The sequence below is a fragment of the Aethalodelphis obliquidens genome, unplaced genomic scaffold, assembly GCF_003676395.1.
Source record: "Aethalodelphis obliquidens isolate GAN/ISIS:26980383/991018 unplaced genomic scaffold, ASM367639v1 scaffold100, whole genome shotgun sequence".
Classification (NCBI taxonomy): domain Eukaryota; kingdom Metazoa; phylum Chordata; class Mammalia; order Artiodactyla; family Delphinidae; genus Aethalodelphis; species Aethalodelphis obliquidens.
In genome coordinates, this window is record NW_020838044.1 from 2,696,548 (window position 1) to 2,723,447 (window position 26,900).

The 26,900-nt window shown below is 43.4% G+C and overlaps 1 protein-coding gene and 1 long non-coding RNA gene across 5 annotated transcripts in view; one reads left to right on the forward strand and one right to left on the reverse strand.

Moving 5' to 3' along the window:
- LOC113614616 (uncharacterized) overlaps positions 1 to 23,814 on the forward strand; it is a 34,400-nt gene extending 10,586 nt beyond the window's left edge. The window contains exons 3-5 of one of the 4 annotated variants that reach the window (XR_003430691.1): positions 9,365 to 10,204; positions 15,401 to 16,167; positions 22,562 to 23,814. This is a non-coding gene — a long non-coding RNA (uncharacterized LOC113614616). Of the gene's footprint in view, positions 1 to 9,364; positions 10,205 to 15,400; positions 16,680 to 22,561 lie in introns of those variants that run through there. The other 3 variants (XR_003430692.1, XR_003430693.1, XR_003430690.1) reach the window with 3 other exon arrangements.
- Positions 5,454 to 9,787, reverse strand: LAMTOR5 (late endosomal/lysosomal adaptor, MAPK and MTOR activator 5). Its single transcript, XM_027096277.1, has 4 exons — positions 9,673 to 9,787; positions 8,752 to 8,813; positions 6,727 to 6,844; positions 5,454 to 5,794 (listed from the first exon to the last, which is right to left on the reverse strand). Exons 1-4 carry the CDS (start codon positions 9,705 to 9,707, stop codon positions 5,734 to 5,736), a joined length of 276 nt encoding a protein of 91 aa, XP_026952078.1. The 5' UTR covers positions 9,708 to 9,787; the 3' UTR covers positions 5,454 to 5,733.
- Positions 23,815 to 26,900: the final 3,086 nt, after the last annotated feature.

A 26,900-nucleotide genomic window follows, 5' to 3' on the forward strand; every position in this document is an offset into this window, starting at 1 on the left:
GGAACTAAAGATATTTGGGTTTATTGGTAAACGTGTTTTATGCCATATCGAAAAATTTACTGTGAGGGAGAATATACTTCTGGAAATTATGAAATGTATTTATAAATGTGCCAATCCACAGAATGCTAGTGTAACAGTCCACAGTTGCTTGCTTCTTAGTTTTCACTAGGAAGTAAGTATTCTAAGGGTTATGAATTCTAATCGTTATATGTAATTTAAAACTACTAAAATATAGGGGTGAAAGGAAACAACTGTGTGAAAAGTAGGAAGGAAAGTAGAATGTGTCTAGGGGGTAAGGAAAGGTATGGAAGGACTTTATTAAAAGACTTTTTGTCATTTGTAGAGAGTTATTGTTTTACTCTGATGCTTTCACAGAAATGCTTCTTTGTCTTTAGAGATTCATGGAAAGATCTAGAATACAGGTTTCTGATAAGTTTAAGAGCATAAAAGTGAACTGGGTAAGAATTTTCAGAGCTAATGAAAAAACTGGGTTCATCCTGAACAAGAATTAATAACATATGATTAAATGAACTGATGAGGATGATTATAATGTTTTTTACAACTTTTTCTTTGAAACACTGCTGATTCCTTAATGTTTTGTTTTCCAAATTTAAGGAAACCTTTCTGTCTTAAGGCAGTTTGGTAAATTATACCTTTGTAAACAAAAGTGAAACGTTTTTTTCCCTACCTGATCCCTCCAGAATTTGGAAATTTGTTGTGTAGTCTTATTTTCATGGCAATATAGTGATTTATATAAGCCCAATAAGAATATGTTCTTATAACAGGACACAATTGGAAGCCTTGGTTATATTACCAAGGCTTTGACTAGAATGTCATATTTGAGAATATGCATAAAATCAGATATGACCGGACAGTTTTAAGGAACTAAGGCTGACTTTATGGAGGCAATAAAGCTCCTAAGAAAAACTGGCCTGGCATCTTGTTTATAGGGTTCCAAGAAACCTTACCAGGTGAGTAAGGAAGGTCACTTCCTGGCAGGCCCGAGAACCTCAGGATATCTTAGGGACCTTGAGAAGAGAGGAATTCACCCAAATCTATAGGTATTCCAGATGAAGTCTGAAATGACAAATCCTTGACTTGACTGCTTAATCTGGAGAGCCTTTAAAAGTTCAATCTAAGATTCCTTATGAAAAGTCCTAGCAAAACAGATTTAAAAAGAGCCTATATGGTCAATTACTCTTCCTACTGCACCTCTGTAAATAACCAGCCCAAGTTTTATGAGACTAGACTTATTCTGCAAACAAATTAGCCTTACTGTGATTATCTTTGATAGAAATGGGGGTGATTATAAAAAAAATTATGTTGTAGTAGAAAATTATAATACGATCTTGTGGATATCAGATTCTAGTCCTATTCACTGTCTTTGAGCTTTTGTTATATACCTGTAAACCGGACTGGATCCTGAATTGTTCTAGTTTTCTCAAATATCTGGCTACTCTCCAAACTAAGATTTCCAGTTTTCTCCTACCCTTCTGATTTGAAATCACTAAGAACAAAGACTACCCTTGAACCTCCTTAGAAGGGACCGTACCAAGTCAGCAGTCAAACTTCAGGGCCTTAAACCTTGGGTCCATATCTCCCAGTTAAAAAGGGCTCCTCCAGACTCTTGGAACTGTACAACTGGAGACCTAAAATTAAAATTGGCTTATGGAGCTTCCTCTCCAGAAGCAGATAGCATCTTGAGATGGACAGCTCTCCCGAGATCACGGATCAAGATCTTTATTTCCTATTTGAAACCTTTATTCGTTTTGCCTTTTCACTACTTGCTTTTTTCTCTCTGTTAATGCACGGTAAGACAATGCTTCTCTGGCAACTATCGCTGGATCTTGCTAAGGCCATACCTACAGAACAGAAGTCCCTAGGTTTTCTTGGTAAGATAATTTGAGATAGTAGAATTGCTTTAGATTACTTGTTGGCTAAACAAGGAAGAGTCTGTGCCATAGCAAATACCTCATGCTGTAGCTGGATCAACACCTCTGGTAGTGTAGCAAATGCAAGAAATTAACAAGCCACTTGGCTGAGGCAACAGGAGGCCATTAGACTAAGGTGGCTCTAGTGCTGTGTGGCCTACATAAGCAAACCAAAACCTAAGCCTGTCAATGCCTCAAGGTTATGAAATGAAAACCTAAGGACAACCAGCCACATACAGCCAACTAGGCTTTAAGCTGTAGCCAATCAATAATTTCCTTGCTTTGCTTCTGCATTTTCTCTGCAAAAGCTTCTTCTTGATCTCCTGAATGGAAGAGCGCTCCTAACCTCCTCTGGTTTGTCAGCACCAGCTTCACATCGATTTTTGCTCAGATAAGCTCTTACCATTTTTAATATGCCTCAGTTTATCTTTTAACATTATGCTCAAGGCAGGGAGTGAGGCCCCAGAGTTGGGCAATACATTTCCTGGACTATAAATGGCAATCTGCAGCACATTTGTGTACCTTCTGTGTAATGACTGAAGATTCTGGTTAGTACCTTGGAGTTCCAAGCCCTCTTTTAATTACTTTTCTATACATGTTACCTTAACTCCAAACACCTCCCATGAAAGGTGTATACTTATATTTAATTTTAATGAAACTTTTTTTTCTATTGCATTTTGGAAATGGTTAAGGCTGAGTCTCCTAGAACATTACTGGGACAATTCAGTTTTCTTATCCCATTTCCTTCCTCTGCTCCACCCTCCACATCAAAAAAGAAAAAAAGTCAACAGGAAATTGCCTTTCATCTTCCCAGCACCAACGTTCCAGGTTTTAAACCAGAGTGTATTTTAGGCTGATGTGTGTTTTTCTGGTTTTATCTGGAAAATCTGCACATATTTATTATGCATGTTTCTTAAAAGGTAAGGGGCTTCTCAGGCTCTTAAAACCAACTCTATAATATTTTTGATTCAAGCGCTAGCAGAAGCACAGCTTAGTGGTTTGGGAAGATGGCCTCTAAGTTAACAATGGAAAAGATTATGCAATTACGTGGGCCTGGTGGTAAGGATCAAACAAACCTTCAGCAGAAGACAAAACCCAAAAGAGGGAAGGTGAGTGTTTTTCAGAGAGTTATATGTAGTTACTAACGTAATCTAGAAAACATTTTTTAGTAAACATCTGTAAGACTTTGTTTTTGGTAGGTACTTGTTGCTCTTTTAAAGCAGGGCTATCTATGATTCTGATCACAGGATGACGTGAGGCTAGCTTTGTATTGCTAGAGAGCTCTGATGCTGAGGGCTGGGTCAGATTTGAAATGTGGCAGAACAATGAGTCATTCCCAGAGGCTAGGAAAGCTGCAAAGATGCTGTCAGAGTTGAACCCTTTGAAACATGTCTTTCATACAGAAAGCTTTGAGGTATAGTGGGAAATGCAGACTTTGTTAGAATCTCAACTTTGCCATTATTTAAGCCTGCACACTCTGGGCAAGTTACCCTCTCTGAATCTGTTTCCAAACCTGTAAAATGTGGCTAATATTATTTACAAGTTTGTTGTGAGGACTGTGTATATACAGTAACTGCACATTAACAGACCTGCTGTTGGTACTTAGTTCATTAAAAATGGTTCTTATTAGTCATGTGGGGCTTTATATCAAGAGCAAAGAGTTCTTAAGCCACCATTGGGATATTAGTTAAATTTTGACATCTGTACCCAATCGACTTAATAAAGCTTATACGATTTTTAACTAAAATAATTCCCTCAACCTCTGACTTTCTAACTCTTGGCCCTAAAGTTATTCAGCAAGGATGCAGCATGATTTTCCTGTCACCACTATTACCCTCACCCCACTGATAAATACAGTCCATGAAACTTTTTGGCACTTAGGGACTTAGAGTATAATACGAGCACTACCGAGATTTTATTTTCCCTGTCCTCACTCTTTGTGAAGAAATGAGTTAAGATTTGGGGAGGGTTCCCACCATTCCTTAAATTATAAGAGATCACTGTGCTTAAACTAGCACTTTATATATTTGTAGTTGCTTGATATTTTTGAATAAATGATATATATTCTTTGTATACTGTCAAATATTAAATTGCTAGACAGCAATACGAGCTGCATTCAAATTCAACAAAATGAAGTCTTTTGTATCTTCTTATGCACCATTCTGTTGAGAATGATAAAGTCTGAAGAGAAGATAATGTCCTATACTTTCAAACTGGTAGATTTTCTTCTGGCCAAACATACCTACTTCTGTAGTAGTCTGGCTGTTAAAAGTAAGGCTCTGACTTGGAGGCTTGGGTCCAAATGGTGACTCTGCTAATTCCTTAGCCTTAGTTACACAAATGCAAAATGGGTCAAATTAGAGTACCTACCATATAGGGTTGTTTTTGACAACTATGTATGAAACTTTTATGCTTCCCTGTAATATTAGAAGAGTTTGTCAAGTTTACAAAAAAAAATTCCTACTGCCATCTTTATTACAACACATTGAATTCAGGAAAAATTCTTTGCAGATTTGATATCCTTTTGTTACATTGTATTCAATATTTTGTATTTATTTAGTTCTGCTCAATTTTTAATCCTTAAGAGTTTAAACTTTTTCTCCATACAGGTTTTTTTCATCCTTTATTAATTCCTAAATGCATTATTGTTTTTGTCGCTATTGCAAATGTTTTCTTATTTTCTATTTTGAGGTATAGAAGCTTTTTCACTTTTTGTAAGTTGATCTTCATCTTGTAATTCTGCTGAATTTTTTATTAGTTCAGGTGGTGTTTTTATTAGTTCATGTTTTTTAATTAAAACTGTTTTATTGTGGTAAAATACATAAAATCTACAATCTTAACCATTTTTTTATGTTAACCATTTTTAAGTGTACAGTTTAGAGGTATTAAATACATTGATATTATTGTTGCCACCATCACCACCATCCATCTCTAGAACTCTTTTCATCTTGTAAAACTGAAACTCTGTACCCATTAAACAGTAGCTCCCCATTTTTTCCCCTCACCCTAGCAACCACCATTCTACTATGTCTATGAATTTGACTGCTCTAGGTACCTCATATAGGTGGAATCATACAGGATTTGTCTTTTTGTGACTGGCTTATTTTACTTAGCATAGAGTCCTCCATGCTATAGCATGTGTCAAAATCTCTTTCCTTTTTTAACACTGAATAATATTCCATGGTATGTATATACATTTTGTTTATTCATTCACCCATCAACAGACATTTGAGTTGCTTCCACCTCTTTGCTATTGAGAACCCATATAGGGTTGTTAACGAGAACTGAATGTGCTCCTGGCATATAGTAAGTACTTATGATATCTATTATTATGTTTTTATTATGGGGTAGGCGTATGCTTGACTTGTTTTATATATCCATGGATGTTTCTGTGAGAATCTATGTATTTCAGGAGCTTCCGAAACAGAATGGTTTGGAGCAGTTACCTTTTTAAGAAAGATTACAATTTGATAATTGAAAAAATAAACATTTGATAAGAGTTTAAAGAATTCAGAAAAGATCCAAGCTTTCCTCCAACCAGTTTTATTAAACATAACAAAATTCTGTATACAAAGTGACCTAAACTTGCTTCAAAACATACTTCCCTTAACTAGTATTTTGATAAGTCAATTTTGATAAGTCAGAGTGTCAAAAAGCAGCTTACTCTAAAATTAATAGAAAAGTGCCTAATGCACATTACATGAATGGCCTAATTACTGGAACTCTAATAGCTCTATAAGATAATTAACATAAGGTACGATTGAGTCCCCATGACAAGCTGCTGGAGAACTGATACAAGATGTCAAGAGGCCATTTTGTGCACTGCCACTGTGATGCCATCGTGTTTCTGGATCATAATGTTCCTGAAAGGCAAAGTGGAAGATATTCAGTAAAGTGTTCCAAGTGGGAGTCGACGTAAGATTAAAGATGCTGTTTGGTTTAGGACACAACTAAAAAAATAATACTTACTTTTCTATGTATGAAAGCAATATCTAAATACAATAAAACATTTGGGAAATACAGAAAAGTATAAAATATAAAAACGAAATTAATTCTATAATCCTATCACTCAAAGACAACCACTATTAATATTTTCCTTTTTTAATATGCATGTATACCATATATACATTTTTTCTCACTTTACAGAACTGTGATCATAATGTGCATAGTTTATTTATTTATTTAAAATTTTTATTTATTTTTGGCTGTGTCAGGTCTTAGTCGCAGCACAGAGGGATCTTTCATGGCAGCACGTAGGTTCTTCATTGCGGCACACGGGCTCTCTGGTTGTGGCACGTGGGCTCAGTTGTTGCAGCGTGCAGGCTTAGTTGCTCCGCGGCATGTGGGATCTTGGTTTCCTGACCAGGAATCGAACCCGCATCCCCTGCATTGGAAGGCGGATTCTTAACCACTGGACCACCAGGGAAGTCCCTGTGCATGGTTCTGCTTTTTTCATTTACTATTATTCTGAGGACCCTCACTTGGAATGTCTTTGGTATTTCTATTACTACAGACATTGTTTCTGTTCTTTGTTTAGTCTTCCTCTGTGTTATTTATTGCTTCTTTTATTGATAGTTCATGACTCCTCTTACTCTTCATTTAAATGTCTTTGTGGTGTGAAAGCACATTAGCTTTAGAGATCAATCCATCTGCTCCTGTGGTCCAAAGGGTAGAACCTTCCTCCACGTACTTTGAGAAATCACTGATGAACACAGGGCAAGCCCCAGTCAAGTTTCCCAGGGATTGATTTTTCTGAATGAAAAGGAAAGGAAGGGATCTGCTGCCATCTACTCACCCATTATCTGATTCTAGACACACCACAGGAATATCAGTGGGGTCTGAGGTTAGCTTAGCTGCTTGCTGGGCTAAAACAGATATCACCCCAGCATGCTCATCTGACAGGGTTCCACGGCCTGGAAGACAGAGATGATATCAGGTTGCCTGACTGTCCAAAAATGAGTATAGACGTATAGTAGAACTGAATTGAATTATTCACAAAAAGAAGGTTCAGCTCATGGTCTCTTAGGTTAGGTACTGACATAAAATGATTCTGCCCTGACACTCAGTGGTTCCATCAGTGAGAAAGCCAATAACAGCTTTTAAGTCAGTAAAAGGCCATAACACTCAATTTTCCAAGTCATTCCCATCACCATCTCTAAACACTTTCTCAAGCATATAAGGAAGCTGTAATTCAAGTCAATCTGAAAGCAAACTGAAACGAAGAAATTCATAGGTGAGACTGACAAAAACCAGTAAGGGCAAGAGACTTGTTGAAACTAATTAATTCCTCATGGAAAATCTGATTTCCTTTTACTGAGATCAACCTCAAAGGATATAAAGATCTTTACTCAGGAGTTTGGCTGTAAGATCACCTTAATAACGGCATGTATAAATATTCTGTGAGCAATTATTTCCACTAGAATAAACTGGTTTTTCAAATAGCAACAGAATTGGCTTTTTACTAATGTTTGTTTTAGCCTGTAGATAATAACTAAATCTTGGATGTCAGGTACAAAACGTAATTACTAAGTTTACAATATCTTTCTGTATATAAAGGCAACACAAGCCCATCTGCCTGAAACTAACTCAGGTAATAGACATGCCAGTATGGCAGAGTTGATGGATTTACTGTTGTTACATAAAACATTAACTGGACACACAGTGCAGTCTTTTGGGTGAAGTTTTCTTGAAGGAGTACATTTAGTTTTACATTTCTGCACTTGAATTTCAGCCTTTCCTTTGTGAGCCTGGCAAGTGCCTCAAAAAAAAATCTGCCTTTTTTCTTCCAACTAAACTGATTTGTGTGTAAAACCTGAGTTACAGACTACTTCCTTCAATTACCCTCCCAGCAAAAATTCAGAGCTTTAAAAAGTCCTGCAGTACAGAGGAGTAAGGAGCAAGGTGTCCTGGGTTTACTAGTTCTGACATTACTTAGCTGAAGGCTTCCATTGTTACCTTTCTGGATTTATTTTCTCATCAGTAATTGTTACCATTTATTGAGCATTATGTCTGGGTTCTGTGCTGAGTGCTTTACATATATAATTTTATAGTATTCTGATTAAGAGGCTTCTGAGCCAGACTCAAATCCTAGCTCAACTACTTACTAGCTGTATGGCCTTAGGCAAGTTAGTGAACCTCTGTGCCTCCATTTCTTTATCTGCCTAACAGGGTAGTCATGAGGATTAAATGACTTAGTATACACAAAGCACTTAGAACGGTGCCTGGCACATAGTAAGAGCTCAGTAAATGCAATTCCATAATAATAATTCTTATTAAGCAACAGCTCAGTAAAGAAACTGAGGCTCAGAAAGGTTCTTTTTGGTCCAAGCTGACACCACTAGTAAATGGAAGAGCAAGGGGTTGAAGCTAGGTGTGTCCAACCCTACAGCCCCCATTTTTACTACCTACTCACTCTTAAGTGAAGTTGGACTAAAAAGTAACACCACCCATCTAGCAGGGTTATTGTGAAAATTAGAGATAATGTATACAAAGCTTCACAGTCCCACCATATGGCAGAAATTCAATAAATGGTAACTGCTGTCATTATCTGAAGTCCTTTCTAGACCCAATTTAAAATGATTAAAATACTACTCTAGTAGAAATGACTCTGTAGTGCTAGAACTGCAAGGAACATTTCTACCTTTATAGAGAAGTTTCAATTTCCTAATTTTGTTATTTGGGGATGATCTCTACGCTTGCAAAAGTCCCCAGAAAGTGGCAGGGTAACAGGAAATAAAAACTAGAGAATAATAGCACACTAGGCTCCCAGTCAACATCAAATGCTGTGCAATCCACCAAAGGGTTGATGTGAGATACTTACAGCCCAAATTGAGTCCTTGTGAATCTGTGCACAGGACTCCAACAATGGATGGATTCTTCATTCTAATTCCAGGAACGCAGGAAGAAGAAAGCAAATGATGTGGGAAAATGAATTTAAATAATTATAACATAAATATGCTTTCTCTGTACCAGGCATTGTTGTAGTACTTGAAGTCAGTGTTAATCTTTTTTCACTATCGCCCACCCCTGTCCCAGGAAAAATTAAATTATAATTAACTGAATTAAATAGTTAAACCAGTTTCTCTCTCATGAGAATAAAGACCGTGCCCAGATACTGTTGAGCTCTGGAGGGCCACAAACATTGCAATAGTTGGGATTTTGTTGCCTTCGTTAAAAATGCATATGTTAACATACTAACTCACTTGAAACAACTGTTGACAAACTCTTAAGTAACACGGGCTGCCTCCTGGAGGGGTAGTGGGAAGCTGAGGGGCACTGATGCGAGGGAGGTGTTTCCCTGTACGCCTTCTATTTTTCCAACTTTGGATTTTCCGTAGATATTACTCATTCGAAAAATTTAACGGATGCCTTTCAGCAAGTAACTGGTTACACCCGGAAGGAAATAATACGCTGTGTGTGTTTACGTTTATAAGGCAGGGCTCTGCACAAGTGGTACTTCCTTCTCCCAAACGAACCCGGTTCCTAAAACTCCCGAAGAACGACCCTGTCCGGACAATTTCAGCACGAGAGTCGGGTTTGGGCTCGGGCCGCGGAGACCCGCTCAGGAGGGAGTGTGCGGAGCCCCGGCGGGATTTAATTCCGGGTCATTTCGCACCCACACCGGAGGCCCCGGGACAGGGCGTCCCCAAGACGCCCGGCCGGCGCTCGCAGCTTGCGCCCTCTGTCCCGTTCAAATCCCCCAGCCGCGACCCCAGGACAGGCCTACGAGAATACTACTCACGTGTCCTCCAAGTGCTGCTCTAAAGTTGCCTCCATGCCGCCGTGAGTCGCCTTCTTCTTCGCCGCTGGTCTCGGGTGCCCCTCGGTCGTTCACATGACGCGAGAGGGCCGTGGGCAGGAACGGTGCCTCCGAAGGGACAAAATTCGTGGCGCAGCCTTCGCGTTGTGTCCAGGATGACATCTTTACGCGCCCGCCACCGCGAGCCGGGCGGAGGTTCTGCTGCCTGTGCAACAGGCGAGGGGACGGCGCGGAATGCCGCCGTGGGAGGGAGGCCTGCGGTCGTCCCTCGGAGCCGGCCTCCTGGCCTGTCCCTCTGTCTCCTCCATACAGACCTTTGGATTACAATTCCACCGACTCCAAGAAGTCGGGCCAGACCCTGTTGAAGTTTTACAACAACCCGGGCGGCCCGACGGGGTCTCATCCAGGCGGTGGGGCAGAGAGAGACAAGAGAGACACAGGACCCCGGTGAAAGGCTTACAGGGGAAAAGACTGGACACAGGGACTAGAGGACGAGATGGAACAATGCTAATAGGTATGGGGAAAGTGTTGGGATTTTAACGAAAACGTTGGTTCTTCCCCTTTGGCGAGGGCTTGGGAAAGAACGTGTCACTTGTGATAAATAAATAATCTTTAAAAAAGTTAATTATAAAAGCAGTTTTAAAAAATAAGGAAAGAAAGCCCACCCATAGCCTCTGTCCAGAGTTGACTATTAATCCCTTGGAGAATATTCTTTCAGCCAATTGTCTTTGCAGATGTATGCTTTTAATGTTGTTGTTGTTGTTTCTTTTTTAAGCAAAATTGACACACATACTGGACATACAATTCTGTAGCTGACCCTTTTCACAGAATTTAGCATGAATGTCTTTTCATGTCAGTAAGTATTCATTTACACAACCTCTGTAACACTTACAAAATAGTCCATATTATAACTGTTAATTGATTTAACCAACCCATATCAATGTGCAGTTAGGTTGCTTATAGTTTTATTGTTATTTTGGGTTCTTTGGCTATTACAAATGCTGGATGAATATCCTTATAGCCAAATATTTGTGCAGTTTAAAATTTTCCTTATGAGTTACTAGAATGGAATTATTGGGTCAAAGGATATTGACATTTTTAAGGCTTTTAAAATACACTTACAAATTGCCCCGAAGAAAGGTGGTAACAATTTACACTCAGATTGGTAGCATTCTGATGAAAATGGGAGTATGTCCAGAGGTCACCCATCGCCCATAAGCCAATACCCACTCCTTGTGCTTAAGTCCTCCTATCACTCCTGGAGCTACCTTTTCTCCAACCCTCTTACCTCCAGCTTTTACTCACAGCCCACCTTCTGTTCTGGGGCCCAGCTTCAAGGCTTCTCTCGACTTGAATTCACAGTCCCTCTTCATTCCCTAGCTGTGATGGTGAGAAACTTGCAGCTGCCTTAAAATTCCAGACTTGAATATTGTAATTCAGGAGTGTTAGACTCCTGCCCTAGAGAAATGATTTATATTAACCTCGGGGTCACATAATATGGGCCATTTAAATTTTAGAAAAAGCTGTTTAAAGCTACCCTTAAAAGATAGCATCAGAAAATGTGAGGAGGCGGCCTGCTTGCTGCTGAAGTCCTGCCCCAGGCAGCTCGGCACCACAGTAGCGCCCCCTTGTGGTCCCAATGTGGTGTAAGCTTTGCTGGACTGGGGCATCTCAGCTCTGGCTTTCTAACCCTCAGGGCAGCGACGTCCAATAGCAACGGAATGTGAGCCAGCCACAGCTGTAATTTTAAATGGCCTGGTAGCCACGCTAAAAAAAGTAAAACAGGTGAAATTAATTTTAATAATATATTTTATTTATCCAAATACTATGTCCAAAATATTATCATTTCATGATGTAATCAATTTTTAAAATACAGAGATGTTTTGCATTCCCCTGCCCCACCCCGGACTAAGTCTTCAAAATCCGGTGTATATTTTACACTGACAGCGTGTTTCAATTCAGACTAGCCACATTTCAAGTGCTCAATAGCTATGTGTGTGATGGGTGGCTACCATTGGTTAATGCAGCTCTAGGATATCTGTGATTATCTCAAAGCCAGATCAGTGATTATAGGATTCCCGGAAAAGCTGGTGATCACTTTTTACGTGCTAAGGAAGGCCTCCAAGGGGAAAATGAGCACGTAGGAAGAGGATGACCGCTGGCTCAAGCATCCTTGTTGCTCCGGAGGTGGGAAGGCAGGCTATTCCACACCACCCCCTCTTTCTGTGTCTTCTTGCTGTTTTGTCCCTGTAGAAGGAGCGGTGGCTTATGTAAGCTGGGGAAGTGCTGTTGGCTGGAGTGATGGTTAGTTGGACAAGGTGTCTGACCCCTAATTGTTTTCTACTTCAGCTTGTGAGGTATTTGATGATTCTTTATTCTCAGTTTTGAGTACTGATAACCATCTTGGGTGTGACAGGAGAAGTCCCAGGACACCCATATCAGAGTACTTGCCTCATTGCATTGTAATTTTTTATATGTTTACTTTCCAAGACAGAAAGGCTGTTTTCTCCATTTCTGCATCCTGAGCGCTGTGGAGCACAATAGGACTCCAGTAATACTTACTGAAGAATCTTGATGGGTTTTTTGAGAAAAAGACTGTGTTATGTAAAGAAGCTTTTAAGTCCTCAACTTTAACCACCTTTATCCTCTTCTCCCTCCCCCACTCCATAAACAAGCTCTTGGAAAATGGAAATCCCAGGAGGGTGCTGCAGAGATTGCCCATGCCCACATGTCCTGACTGGGAAAGGGGAGATGAGAAGCTGGGTGGTGTGAACCAGACCTTGTAGTTCATCTCAGGGCTGTTGGCCTGAGACCCTAAGCGCTCTTCTTTGACCTATCAGGAGCAGAATCCTCGGGGCGGGGGCGGTCCATTTAAAAAGTGACACTCTAGTGTCACTAGCTCTTCCCTGGGTGCAGAGGGCCCTGCTGCGCCAGGGCCAGCCCCCTTGGTCACTCTTTCAAGTGCTTAGGGGTCGCAGGCCTGCAGTGGAATGAGCCTGAAGCTGGGCTGGGAACGAGCCCTCACATGCCACCAGGGGGCACCAAGGCCATGGAAAACTCTGCTCAGGCTGGAGGATCCTAAGTGAGTTACAGGGACCCACGAGCCTCCTGAGCTGGTACAGCTTGCAGAGGACAGCACTAGGCTAGACTGGTGGCCTCGGAGTCAGGCGATGTAGAATTGGATCCTGGCTTAGCCACTGCCTACACATGTGACCCCAAGCCTCAGGGGCTCATCTGTGACATGGTAACACCATTACCTGCCTCATCAGGTTGTGGGGAGGATGATATGAGATTTTTCATGTAAGAGGGCCGGTGCATTGTGGGAGTCAATCAGTAAGGTTTGCTAAATCTCAGTAAGAAGACCCATATGTCTCGTCAAGTTGCCTACAGTCTAGGCGAGGACACACATGAGCAAACAACTAACAGTTCAAAGATGATAAGAGCCGAATGACCACTACAGACCTCAAGCAATCTAGTGTTCATGTGGGTGTGAGGTCGCAGGGCTGCATTTAAACGAGATGATGAAATATGTGTTATTATACTTTTCTAGGGTGTGTAAAATTAATAAAACAGTGAGAAAAAAAAAATCACCTGAAATCCTAGCCCTAACCCTAATGACATGAACGTGAAAAGCCAAATGGAATGGGATGGGATTTGGAAGGTGGAGATGGGGAAAGGCATGTCCCAAGGTTCACAAGAGTCCTGCCAGCTAAAGCCTCTCACTCCACATGAGCTACTGGATAGGACACTGGGGTGCAGCCCCCTGTCTTCCGATTGTGGACACTGCCTGAGAGCTGAGTCCTAGATCCAAAGCCTAACTCCTGATAGTAATAAGAGCAGTAATACCCTTAGCAGTTCGTACACATGGAGGGACAGCTGCGTGCCGGGCATTTCACAGGCCTCATTAGTCCTGAGAACCTTTTTGAAGTAGCTACTGTCACTGTCCTCACTTAAGAGGCTCAGAAGATCAATCCTTGCTCAGGATCAGCCTGCTTGTGAGTGGTGGAGCCTCACCATTAACCTGCCCCCTGTGCTGCCTCAACTTCTCTTATGTCATCAGCAACACAATCCTGGAGACGTGAGAGGGTTCTGGAGGCCCAGTCCAGCTCTCTTATTCTCTAGAGAAGAAATCTGAGGCTCAGAGAGGGGAAGTGGCTAATTTAGAACTTGAACATGGAATTCTTAACCCTCCATGTGGTGTTCTAACTATATTGTGTTGCTACAGGTTGTCTTAAAGCTTTAGTTAAACCAGTTTTAGAGACACTCGTGTTGAATTGTGTCTCCTCAAAATTCATATGTTGAAGTCCTAGCCCCCAGTACTTCAGAATGTCACCTTATTTGGAAACAGGGTCTTTACAGAGGTAATCAAGGTAAAATGAGGTCATAAGGGTGGGCCCTAATTTGCTATGACTGATGTCCTTATAAAAAGAAATTTGGACACAGACATTCATAGAGAGAAGACAATGTAAAAAGACAGAGGGAGAAGACAGCCATCTCCAAGCCAAAGAGAGAGGCCTGGAGCAGATCCCTCCCTCACAGCCCTCAGAAGGACACCTTGATTTTGAACATCTAGACTCCACAACTGTGAGGCAATAACTTTCTGTTGTTTAGGCCATTCAGTCTGTGGTACTGTGTTATGACAGCCCTGGGAAACCAATATACTCATATATCCATAAAGTCTACAAGTCAATGTCTGTGATCACAGGCGTTTGGCAGCCCTTAATTATAGAGAAACTGGTTGGGAGGCTCACCCTCTCAGAGGCAAAAGGATAGGGCAGATAATCATTCCAGCTTGCTCCCAGCCTTGACACTTGGCTAACTAAGATGTTTTTCTTGCATTGGCCAACAGTGGTGGCATGACCCATTTGACTGTGGCCTTCTAGAGCCTGTTTTATATCTCCCTGAGCCTGGCCTATAAAAGGTGCTCAATAAATGTGTGCAGAGGGGATAGTGGGAAAATAGGCTTCTGGCCACTCTGGTCCAAGCCTCTCCAAGCAATGGGTTGGGCAGGGGAGTAGGGTACAGGCTATCAGTGGATGGAAGTTGAAATTGAGCACTGCCTCCTAAAGTTTATAGCTAAGCCCCAATTTTGGAAGACACAAGCAAAATATATTTTAGATGACTCAGGGTGGGCCAAGGACATTTCAGTTCAGGAAGCTGTTTTCCTGCTGCTTTATTAATTTTGCTACTGAGGATAGATGAGATGCAGACTTCCATATCCAAGTCTTCATTAGATGCCCGGTTGATGCAGCCATGACAAATGGGAATGAAGCCCTTATGAATAAAAAAAAGATCAGCCCAGTATAAAAAATTGTAGACTAGAGAAAAGGAAATTTAGAGGAGCTGATAAAATACCCTATCCTTAATCAGACTGTCTGCATCACACATCAAATCAGCCTTAATGCCAAGATTTATTGGCCCTTGGGATTGTGTAAATGAAATAAGTGCTTGAAAATGAATGGGAAAGGAATTACCTGTATTAAAATGTATTTGCAGTGCCGACCTGCACACTGATGCTTTTAGTTAAATGCAGGCTTTCAGCTTCTTTGGCTACCCCTCACTGTCTACCCAGCATGGACTCCCTTAGCCCCTGGGGAGTTTCAGAAAACATGCTTGTGGGGTAATAATGTGTCCCCTTGTCAATCATGTCTGCCACTGTCCTGGAAAAATCCTTCTTGGGCAGTGAAATATCTTCGTGTCTTTATTTCAGCGTCTACGAACTTAGTGAAGTGTTACTGGTCCTTACTTCAGAGTAGAGAATGTCCTGAAGACAAGATGACCCATCTAGTTCTGCACACCCTGCCATGAAGAGCGGAGCGAGAAGATTTTTTGTCGGCTGCCACCGTCTCTCTTGGAATCTGAATTTAGCTTCGGGAGCTTACCTATTGTTACAACACTGAATTACCCTCTTGTAAGACCTTGGACAAGTCCTCTAATGCCTTGATATCTCAGATTTTTTTCAGTTCTCCCTGAAGATAAGAATAGTATCCACCTCATGGCAGTGGTGAGGGAACTCCATGAGACGATGCATGTGAAGCCCCTCACACAGTCTCTGGGGCCACCGCAGACAGTGAACAGGTGAGAGCTGTTGTCATTGCCAGGACCTCAGGAAATGATAGCTGAGGCGAAGTTGAACTAGACTGTCATTCAGGGCTCTTAGTTGCAAGCAACAGAAGCTGACTTTGGCTTATAGAGTAGGAAAGGAAATTTTAAAATGACACTGGTAGCTCACGGTTACCCAATTGTTGGGAGGGCTGGAGAGCTCAGTCTAAGCTTCCAGTGACAAAGGTCTAAGCCCACCATGCCACCCCGCTACTGGTCTTGTGGCAGCCCACAACAGCGTGCGGCACCAAGGCCGTTACTGTGGCAGGAACCTAACCTTATGCTTGCTACGCCCCGAAGCCAGACCCCCTCTGCTGCTGCCGTTGCCAGCAAAGTGGAATTTTCCCAGAGCCTCTGAATTGAAGTCTTGTGTGGGTAAGTTTAAGCAACGCAGCCTGGATCACATCCCTGGCTTTAGTTGCAAAGGAGGCTGAAGAGGAAATGTCTGCTTTCTATATCTGTTCTGCAAGTGCCTGAGCAAAGCAAAGGTATTCACCTGGGGCCGGGCAGCAAGAGAGCATTTCAAGTGTCTCCTACAGGGAGGGGGCTTCCTTCTTTGCGTGAGGGAGAGCTCTTAGGTGAGGCATGCACATACCTCAGAGAGCAACTTTACCAGGCAAAGTTCCACGCCCTGGCAAGGGGAGGGGAGAGCTATCTGCCCTTTCTTCTGCTTGAGTATAAGAATATGAAATTCGAGAGGTTGGTCATTTTGCTTTGTGCTTCTAGAGATAAGGGCCATGAAATGCATCTCAGAGTATGTATGTCCGCCAGCTTCGTGCCGTGTCCTCACTGTAGATCTGTAGTTTCATTTTTTAAAATTGATTTCTCACTCCTAGTTTGCCAAATTCTATGTGGGTAGTAGTAATAAATCAGGCAGAGCTTCCTCACTCAAGGAGTTTATGTTCTATACAGTAAATAAGCTAGAGATCATGGAAAAAACAAAACAAAACCCAAGTTTTATTTTGGGTAAGAGAAGCTGTTCGAACCAATGATCATTACCAACAACAACCTGAGTGTTTGGCCCAGACCCGAGTCTGGGGCCACATTGTAAGGAAAGGACTCAGTGGGGCAGGCAGAGCTGCTTCTGGGAGGGAGAAGACACACGAACGAGTGAGTGAGAGAGAGAAAGATGAAAAGAGAAACACCAAACCCTCAAGGTCAAGGGCTTATCAGAACTTGAGTGTGTTGTCTTTGCCCTCCATGGTCCCTAGGAAAGCATCTAGCACACAGAAAGTGTCCAGCAAATGTTCTGTTAGGCGGGGAATCCGTTTGAAAATCTCAGGAAAGTGACCCTCTCCAACCCTTCATCTGTCCATTATTCTAGCTCCCAAGGAGCCAGTAGAAAGTGGGGGCAGGGACGCAATCACAGTGTCAAAAGCAGTGAAGGCAGTGGACAGTCTTCATAACTTACCTGACTGAAAATGGATTTCAGGGCTTCCCTGGTGGCGGAGTGGTTGAGAGTCTGCCTGCCAATGCAGGGGACACGGGTTCGTGCCCCGGTCTGGGAAGATCCCACATGCCGCGGAGCGGCTGGGCCCGTGAGCCGTGGCCGCTGAGCCTGTGTCCGGAGCCTGTGCCCCGCAGTGGGAGAGGACACAGCAGTGAGAGGCCCACGTCCCGCAAAAAAAAAAAAAAAGAAAATGGATTTCATCTCTCTAGGCCTTAGTTTTAATATCTGTAAACTTGGTTGGTTTCTCACTCAAGAACATTGCATTTACTCTTGTACTTAAAGATAAAAAATTAACATTTACAAAGCACATCTCTTCACACACATTATCTCTTGTTAATTCCACAGTCATCCCATCAGGGATCTCCATCCTCATTTTGTGGATGAAGTAACTGAGGTCTGGAGGGGTCTATAGCTTGTCAAGGCCGTAGAACCTGAGAGTGTCCATGGCTTTGGGACTCCAGAGCTAGGGCCGGCCAGTCTCCAGGATGTAGATCCCAGGTGAATCCGTCTCTCTGCAACTGTCTCCTCAACCAGTCCAGACAGCACAGGCCTGTGAGCCGGACCCAGAAAGTGGCAGAGGCTGCTCTCTCCCCATCTCCCCTCCCAGCAGTGGGAGGACTTGTCTTGTCTACTCCTTTAGACACCAGGAGTAAATCAATTGACACATTAATTCTGGGCTGTGAGCATTCCCCCCAGGAGAAAGTCAGAGTCAGGGAGACTAATGTCTCATTGATCTTTCCAGTTGCCAAAGGGGAAGGGAGATGAATGTAATCCCATCTGTCAAGGTGGAGAAGGGCCCGTCTGAACGCAGGCTGGATGACTTTAAGGAGATAACAGTTTATCACTCTCTGGACAAGCAAATATGAAAGTAGGACAGCCTTCTCTATGAGTTGGTAGAAACATTGGTCAGCAAAGAGAAGGCCTGGAGAAATGAGTGGCACGATCTCTGGCCTTTGTTCCACTTGTCCTTCCCCTAGGACTTCGTGTTCTTTGTGTACACACAACTGCACAAGTGGGACAAAACCCACCCCTGACCCCCAAGAAATAGTTAACATTTGTTGAGGATTGATTATTGCCAGGTGCTGTACTAAGTGTTTTATATTTACTATCGAGCAGCTTTCTGAGGTGTTATTATGAGCACCATTTTACGGATGTGGAAACTGAGGCTCAGAGAGGTTGAGTGAGTTGCCCAAGGTTGCTGAACTAGTGAAAGGTGAAAGGGTGGAGGCTGGCTCACCCTGAGTCTGCCCTCAACCACTCAGAGAACACACTGGTTACCCAGCCAGGAAAGTAGCCCAGCAGCCCTGCTTCGAGATCACTGAGTCTTCACTCACTCCTTCCTTGGTCAGCCCCTTAGGGAGCCCTGCTGACCCCAGCGGGGAGGTGTCTTTACCAGTGGTAGAGGCTGAGCCAAGTCTGAGGGGCTGGGATGCCTGGAGGCCTCAGTCAGGGTGTCTGGACAGCTGAGGCTCTGGGAGCGGTAGAGGAGTGGGCAGGCCCAAGGCCATGGGTCTCAGCAGCACGCAAGGCACAGGCTCTGCTGAGGCTCCTCTGGGTTACCGCTGTGCATGGGTTCCCATGGAGGAGGGGGAGGTCAGCGACAGCCTCTCAGCAAGCCAGAAGCTGGGACATCCAGTGTCAAGCCACCATACAGGCTGCTGTGGCCGCCGAGAGCCTGAGGAAATGCCACGGCCATGGGCTAGGAAGCTCAGGTGAGAATGGCCTGGGGCCCACAACAATGTGATCTCAAAAACCCAAGGAGGGGGCTTCCCTGGTGGTGCAGTGGTTGGGAGTCCGCCTGCCGATGCAGGGGACGCGGGTTCGTGCCCCGGTCCAGGAAGATCCCACATGCCGCGGAGCAGCTGGGCCTGTGAGCCATGGCCGCTGAGCCTGCGTGTCCGGAGCCTGTGCTCCGCAACGGGAGAGGCCACAACAGTGAGAGGCCCGTGTAACGCAAAAAAAAAAAAAAAAACCCAAGGAGGAATGTGCACACCTGAGATCCTCAGGGAACACAAGTCTCAGCGTTAAATTCAAGCGGTTCAGAAGCACCCTGCAGAGTAAAGATCCCCAAAGACAGGGGCTTTGCCACCAGCCGTGGCTGGGGACACTCTGCCAAGGCAAAGGTCACTTGAGGGTGGCAGTTCTCATCCTCTGTGGCCAGAAGTTAAGGTTTCTAATTAATACCACTTTGGATCAGACAGAGGTGGCTGCTCTGTCCTGGGCTTGTTTGCTGTTTATCCCTGTGATTGATGCTGGTAACCTTTAGAGTCTGTCAGGGAGATATTTCATGGAGGCCCCATGTGGTGGGATGGAGACAGCCAGGAAATGCAATTCCCTAGTTAAGGCAGAATCAGAGATGACTCTAAAGTATGGATGGAAAGGCCTAGGCCCTTTCTAGCCTCTTGTCAGGTAGGGGAAGGGGGTGCGGTGGAGGTGGAGGCTTGAGAGGACCTGGAGCTGTAGCAGGGACCTGTCCTGAAGAGAAATGACATATGAAAGAGGCAAGAGGCTTTTTTTTCCCTAAGGCTTTCTCATGGAAAGTGTCACATCTGTGTTGGCCAATAGACTTTGCTGGCTAAGACACACAAGAAAGGAAGCAAACAGGAAGGAAAACACTCTTCCTGCTGTTTCCGCGGTCTTTAATGTTCGCTCCAAACCACCATGTCTATCTGCCAAAAGTCTACCCATTAATCATAAGGCTGATTTCAAAAGTGAAAAGGTGTTTGAATCCCTCGATTAGAGATGATCTTCACCCCGACACCCACAGCACTTTGTATGTTACTGTCAAAGCATAATGTTCACACATTTAAAAACATGGCTCTCATAAAATATGGAATGGGCAGGTGTCAAAGATTTAGTAATTCATGAATGAGGGAACCAATAAGTTGGCAAAGCTGGTTCAAAGAGCATTTTGAGGAAATGGGTATTTACAAGCACTTAAAAGGAAATGTTCAAGTACAATATCTAGGTTAAGAACAAAACTGGTTGCCCTCACATGTATGGTCAAATGATTTTTGGCAAGCATGCCAAGACCATTCAGTGGGGAAAAGATGGTCTTTTTTAACAACTGGTGCTGGGAAAGTGGAACACCCATGTGTAAAAGAATGAAGTTGAATTCTTACCTTATACCATGTACTGAAGTTAACTCTAAGCAGATCAAAAGACCTAAATGGAAAAGCTAAAGCTATCAAACTCAGAAGAAAACATAAGGGAAAAACTTCATGACGTTGGATTTGGCAATGATTTCTTGGATATGACACCAAAAGCACAGGAAGCAAAAGAAAAAAATAGATAAGTTGGACTATATCAAAATTAAAAACTTTTGTGCATGGAAGCAAACTATCAACAGAGTGAAAAGACAGCCCATGGAATGGGAGAAAACATTTGCAAATCATGTATCAGATAAGGGGTTAATATCCAGAATATATAAAAGAACTCCTGCAACTCAACAACAAAAAACCCAAACAACCTGGTTTAAAAAATGGGCATAGGACTTGAATAGACATTTCTCCAAAGAAGATATACAAATGGCCAATAAGCACATGAAAAGATACTCAACATCACTAATCACTGGGGAAGTACAAATCAAAACCACAATGAGATACCTTATACCCATTAGAATAAAAAAACCAAAAAGTAGCAAGTGTTGGGAAGGATCCGGAGAAATTGGAACCTTTGTGCACTGTTGGTGGGAATGTAAAACAGGATAGCCACTGTGGAAAACAGTATGGTAGTTCCACAAAAAGTTAGACGTAGGGTTATTATATGATCCATCAATTCCACTTCTGGATATATATCCGCAAGAACGGAAAGCAGAGTCTCAACAGATGTTTGAACACCCAAGTTTATAGGAGTATTATTCACAATAGCCAAAAGGTGGAAGCAGCCCAAGTGTCCATGGACAGACGAATGGATGAGCAAAATGTGGTGTATATGTACAATGAAATATGATTCAGCCTTAAAAAGGAAAGAAACTCTGACACATGCTACAATATGAATGAAACTTAAGGACATTATACTAAGTGAAATAAACCAGTCTCATGGACAAGTACTGCACAATTCCACTAATATGAGATATGTAGCATAGTCAAATTCATTGAGACCGAAAGTAGACTTTGGTTGCCAGGTGCTGGTGGGAGGGGAGAATGGGGAGTTATGTTTAATGGGTGTAGAGTGTCAGTGTTGCAGGATGAAAAGAGTCCTTGAGATGGATGGCGGTGATGGTTGCACAATGTGAATATAGTTAATGACACAGCTGTACACTTAAAAATGGTTAAGATGGTAAAATTTTATGTTATTTTACCCCAATTAAAAACAAAACAGCTGGTTAATGTCTTACAAGGCAGTTAAAAAAATCAGTCTTTAATGTTATGCTTTCTATTGAATAGACATTATTTATATCTTTACTGGACATGATCTACAAGTTAACATGTAACTTCACAGAGTCTGAGCCCTTAATTAATGGTAAATAGCCATTAAACAAAGATACCTTCCCCTGGGTGATTAAATAATCCTTGGGTGGACTTGCGAGACAATGACCAAATGACATTGGAAGGACTTACTGTCCTCTTGTGGCCATATTTCCAGGTTTTGAATTATTAGTATTATTTCTTAACATCACAGTCCTGTACATCCTTGCTTTTCCCACCAGTCCCTCGAGGGTAGGGGCTCTGTCTTATTCAGCTTTGCCTTCTCACTGTGTGCTCTGGTTTGCTGAATGGAACTGAAGAAGGACCAATGGGATAGAGCCACTTGGGAGCAGAAGACCTGCATTTAACTGTGTCTGTGACCATGACCATAGTCTCACCCATCAAATGAGGACATGGCACCTGAGTCCTGGGTGCAATGCTGGGCACTGGGGGTGCTGTCTAATCTCAGGGTTTCCGTCCAGCTCTAAGTTGCTCAGATCCTAGTTTGGTCATCATCACACAAGAAAGGATGCAAACACATAAATGAAACATATAATGAACACACACAAGTGCCTTTTTCAGGTGCACATAATACACAGAGGCATTTTTTTCTAGCTTTTCTTAGAAGAGCCATTCTTGATGCCACATGACGTCTGTGGCCCTGGCTCCTGGGTTGGGAGGTGCACAAAGATGTGCTGTTTATAGCTTTGCTAGAGAGGGAAGAGCTACAGTTTGCTGGAGGCAGGAGCACCTCCTCCCAGCAGCTGGGGGGCCCTGGGTCAGCAGGCCTCAGAGGGACAGTACCCGACCTCCAAGGCTGCCCTTGAGAAAGGAATTATATTGTCTTATTTTGCTGTTTTCAATTAATTTCTTGACAGATTCTGGCTGTTCCTCTTCTTGTTTTTCTTAGGACAGGAGGACTCCCGGTGATTTATTAAGAAGGTGAAATTATGTGCCCGGTTGGGAACTCTGGGGAGCTCTTGCTGAAATTGAGCGTTCTGGAGCCGGATTTACAAGGCAGAATGGACCTGGGACTGCTCCTTGTGGCAGAAGCTGCTGGGCCACTGTGGATGGTCCTTCCCACATTGCACGATGTCCCCAGAGCCCTTGGAGCCATGCTCAGCCCCATCCTGGTATCCCCCGTGTCCCTCGTGCCTCTGCCATGGAGGTCCAACCGCTTTACTTGGCTGTGGGTCTCATCAACTTGCAGGGGAATCCATCTATCCCCCCTCCCAGCCTGGCTTGGCCCCCTACTCATAAGCACTTACACAGTATTTCACAAAGAAAATGTCTGCTGGCTGTGTCCCAGACTCTTGAATGTTAGCTCACATTAGTCACGGCCACGGATGCGGCTGGAATCTTGCTGACCAGGTCCCCAAGGTCTCTGCTGGTCTGTACTCCCCATGCTTGGGTTGGAGGCACTGCGGAGGGTTTGGATGGTGAGTGTGGGCACCTCCCAGCTGCACCATTTTCTGGCATCCACCAGGCTGCCTCACGTCTACTCTAGACCCTCGGTCTCAGCAGGGGAAACCAAAAATCTCTCCCTAGCACCACAATCATCTTTTGCTGGCTGCTAAGAACCCTTGCTCTGAAAACAATAACCAACCACCATAAAAACAGTAGGTCTGCCTTCTCTGTCTACGCATGTACTGTGTAGGTGCTTTAGGGAGAGCCCCAGAGGCCAGGGAGGACACCAGCTAAGATGGGACAGAATGAGGATTATTATTAGTTCTAAATAATTCCAATACTCATGTTCTTTTTTATTATTCCCTTTCCCACTCTTTTCTAATTATTCTAAAGTAACATTTACTTCATTTTCTATTACCGAAAGAACGTGTGCGCAAATAGAAAACAGAAAATGTAGAAATGTATGAAGACAAAAGAACCACCAAGACAAATAAACCAAACCCAGGGTCGTTAGCAGTTCCTCCTTGCCAAGATAAAATGTGAACATTTTAGTTCCTCTCCTTTCCATCTTGTTCTTTGTGTGTGTCCATGCCTTCACACACACACACACACACACACACACACACACACACACACGTGTAAAATGGGGATTACATTGTATATTCTTTTTTGTTTCCAGCTTTTTCCACTTAGCCATATAATGTTAACATTTCCCCACATCAATAAAGGAGCTTCAGTCCTGGGCTCATTAACTCATCCAAGGCATGTTCTGCCCAACTTTGTTTTCTTCTGTGTCCAGCCATATGCCTCCTCTCTGGGCTGCACCCCAGGGGGACACAGAGCCTTTTCCAGCAGACTGAGCTTGTTGGTACTGAGGGGCTTGCTTTGCTTTTGTCTGTAAATCTATCGAACTGTATGCAGGATGGGCCTGTTATCTTGTTCAAATCCTATGAGAGAGAGAGAGAGAGAGAGAGAGAGAGCGCCTTTTCCACAAGGATGCTCCAGGCTGTGTGCACACCCCTCTGTCCATGCTGGATTTGGAACCAGAACAGCAAGAGCAGAGAATGGGGCCCAGCACTGTTAGGATGGCTGACCCCCTTCCAGCCACTCCAGTCCTGTTTCCTAAAGGGAATTAATTGTTGGCCTCGGGGAAAGAATTCTCAAAGGACTGTTGCATGGACATGGTAGGAACTGTTGACCTTGAGACCTGTACCTGCTAGGTCTTATTTTCAGCTGAAATGAACCACTAACTGAGGGAAAAGAAGAGTATTTCACTTTGTGGTGAATCCTCTGAGCCTACGGGAATCATCTTGGCCCATGTTTATGTGTCACCTGGCCTCCGCCCAGGGTGGCCACCCAGGGGGGCCACGTCCTTAGAAAGGATTGGCAGTCCAGGAGGCAAGGTTCCTGGGCAGCCTTTCCAAGGTTCAGCCCTGACCTCTTTGCCAAAAGGTGTTTTTGTTTGTTTGTTTGTTTGCGGTACGCAGGCCTCTCACTGTTGTGGCCTCTCCCATTGCAGAGCACAGGCTCTGGACGCGCAGGCTCAGCGGCCATGGCTCACGGGCCCAGCCGCTCCGCGGCATGTGGGATCTTTCTAGACCGGGGCACGAACCCGCATCCCCTGCATCGGCAGGCGGACTCGCAACCACTGCGTCACCAGGGAAGCCCTGTTTGTTTGTTTTAAGCAGTTTATTTCATGAACCACTAGAGCTGGGGAAAACGTTGATGAGTCATAACCCCATTCCCAGCACCAACAATCTATAGCTCTCAGAGGAAGAACTGTAATTCCAACTCGTTGACCTGAACCAGGAGGCTAAATGCACTGCTAGAATTCATTTCTGTGATTAGAGACAAAAACATAACTGGGGCCTCCTGCTAGGAGTTGAAACTCCCTTGATCCTGAGCCTTCGGCTGTTATCTCATTGATATTTTCAAGGATAAATCCAGTATAAATGGATTATTTCTGAACAGAGTCCCGTGATTAGAAAATACATGGCACGTGTGCCAACAGTTTCCCATCCTGTATGCATGACAGACATCACCGGTCAGTGCTGTTGCTCTCTCCCATGGAGCCCAGAGATGACCTCAGACCCAGTCTCAACACATTCCTCTAGGCAGCCATTATAATCAATCAGCATTGGCGTATGGAATGAAATCATTTGACTTTCCTGAATTAGTTTATAATCATAGGCAGGATTTCCTTTTTTGTTTGTTTTTCCCAATAAGAATGAGGGCAGAGTATGGAGGTTCCTTAAAAAACTAAAAATAGATTTGCCATATGATACAGCAATCCCACTCCTGGGTATGTATCTGGAGAAAAGTCTAATTCAAAAAGGTACATGTACCCCAATGTTCATAACAGCACTATTTACAATAGCCAGGACATGGAAGCAACCTAAATGTCCATCAACAGATGAATGGATAAAGAAGATGTTAGATATGTATACAATGGACTATTAGCCATTAAAAAAAGAATGAAAAAATGCCATTTGAGGTGACGTGAATGGACCTAGAGATGATCATGCTAAGTGAAGAAAATCAGAAAGAGAAAGACAAATATCACATGATATCACTTATATGTGGAATCTAAAACATGATACAAATGAACTTACAAAACAGAAACAGATGCACAGACATAGAAAACAAATTTATAGTTATCAAAGGGGAAAGAGTGGGGAGGGATAAATTAGGAGTTTGGGATTAAGAGATACACACTACTATAAACAACAGGGTCCTACTGTATAGCACAGGGAACTATATTCACTATCCTGTAGTAAAAACCATAATGGAAAAGGCTATGAAAAAGAATATATATACACCTTGCTGTACATCAGAAACTAACCCAGAAAGGTGGAGGGAGATGGAGGAAGTTGGGTTAAGGAGAGCCACGCATCTTTTTCTGCTCTTACCATTTTCTAATTTAAGACTTGATATGACTCTTCTCACGTTGCCACAGGCAGCCTCTGTTCCTGCCTGTTCCTCAACCAGCCCTAGGACTTTTTCCATCTCTAGGCAGGGCAGCTTGAAGCGGGGCTGGGGTTTCCTTCTTCCTGAGGGTAGGCAAGGGGCAGAGCTCTGTCCCTGGTGATTTGCAGCTGGCCCATGCCCTCGGGTCGAGTAGTGACCCCTGGCTGGCTGTGCTTCCCAAGACCCCCTACTTTAAATGATTCAACTGTGCTACTCCATACCCTGCTGATCTCAAGATGTTCTCAAGAAAAGTTATGTTCATTTGCTAACTCTTATTATTATTATTAATTTTTTGCGGTACGCGGGCCTCTCACTGTTGTGGCCTCTCCCGTTGCAGAGCACAGGCTCCGGACATGCAGGCTCAGCGGCCATGGCTCACGGGCCCAGCCGCTCCGTGGCATGTGGGATCTTCCCGGACCGGGGCATGAACCCGTGTCCCTTGCATCGGCAGGCGGACTCTCAACCACTGCGCCACCAGGGAAGCCCCAGTCGGTAACTCTTACATGAGAAAAAAAAATAGAGGAAAGTAGAAAATGTCCCTCGGCTGAAGAGGTTCCCCAATATGCCACCAAGAGAATTATTTGTTTTTAATTTAACTGCTTTTATTTAATGCAATATTTCAACATGGGTTGAAGAATAATATGAAAACAATCACCCACATACTCTCTGCGGCTTCAGAAATTGAAGGATTATTCTTTCATGAGAAGAAGAGAGTCATGCAGGGCCTGCACTGGGCCAGGGCCCCCCGGGGCTCTCCAGGAGGAGGCAGCTGACTTATTTCAGTGGGAAATTGGCCAGCTCAGATTTATGACCCAATGTAGAGCAGCTTCCATTTATTGTATTGTTCAGTCAGCACCGGCTGGAAATGATACCTG

Coding starts and splice junctions, on each gene's coding strand:
- LAMTOR5 (XM_027096277.1), bottom strand. CDS start 9,707: ATGGAGGCAACTTTAGAGCAGCACTTGGAGGACAC. Junction 8,814..9,672: donor GAGCAGCACTTGGAGGACAC/GTGAGTAGTATT, acceptor TCCTGGAATTAG/AATGAAGAATCCATCCATTG. Junction 5,795..6,726: donor TGTCTAGAATCAGATAATGG/GTGAGTAGATGG, acceptor TTTGCCTTTCAG/GAACATTATGATCCAGAAAC.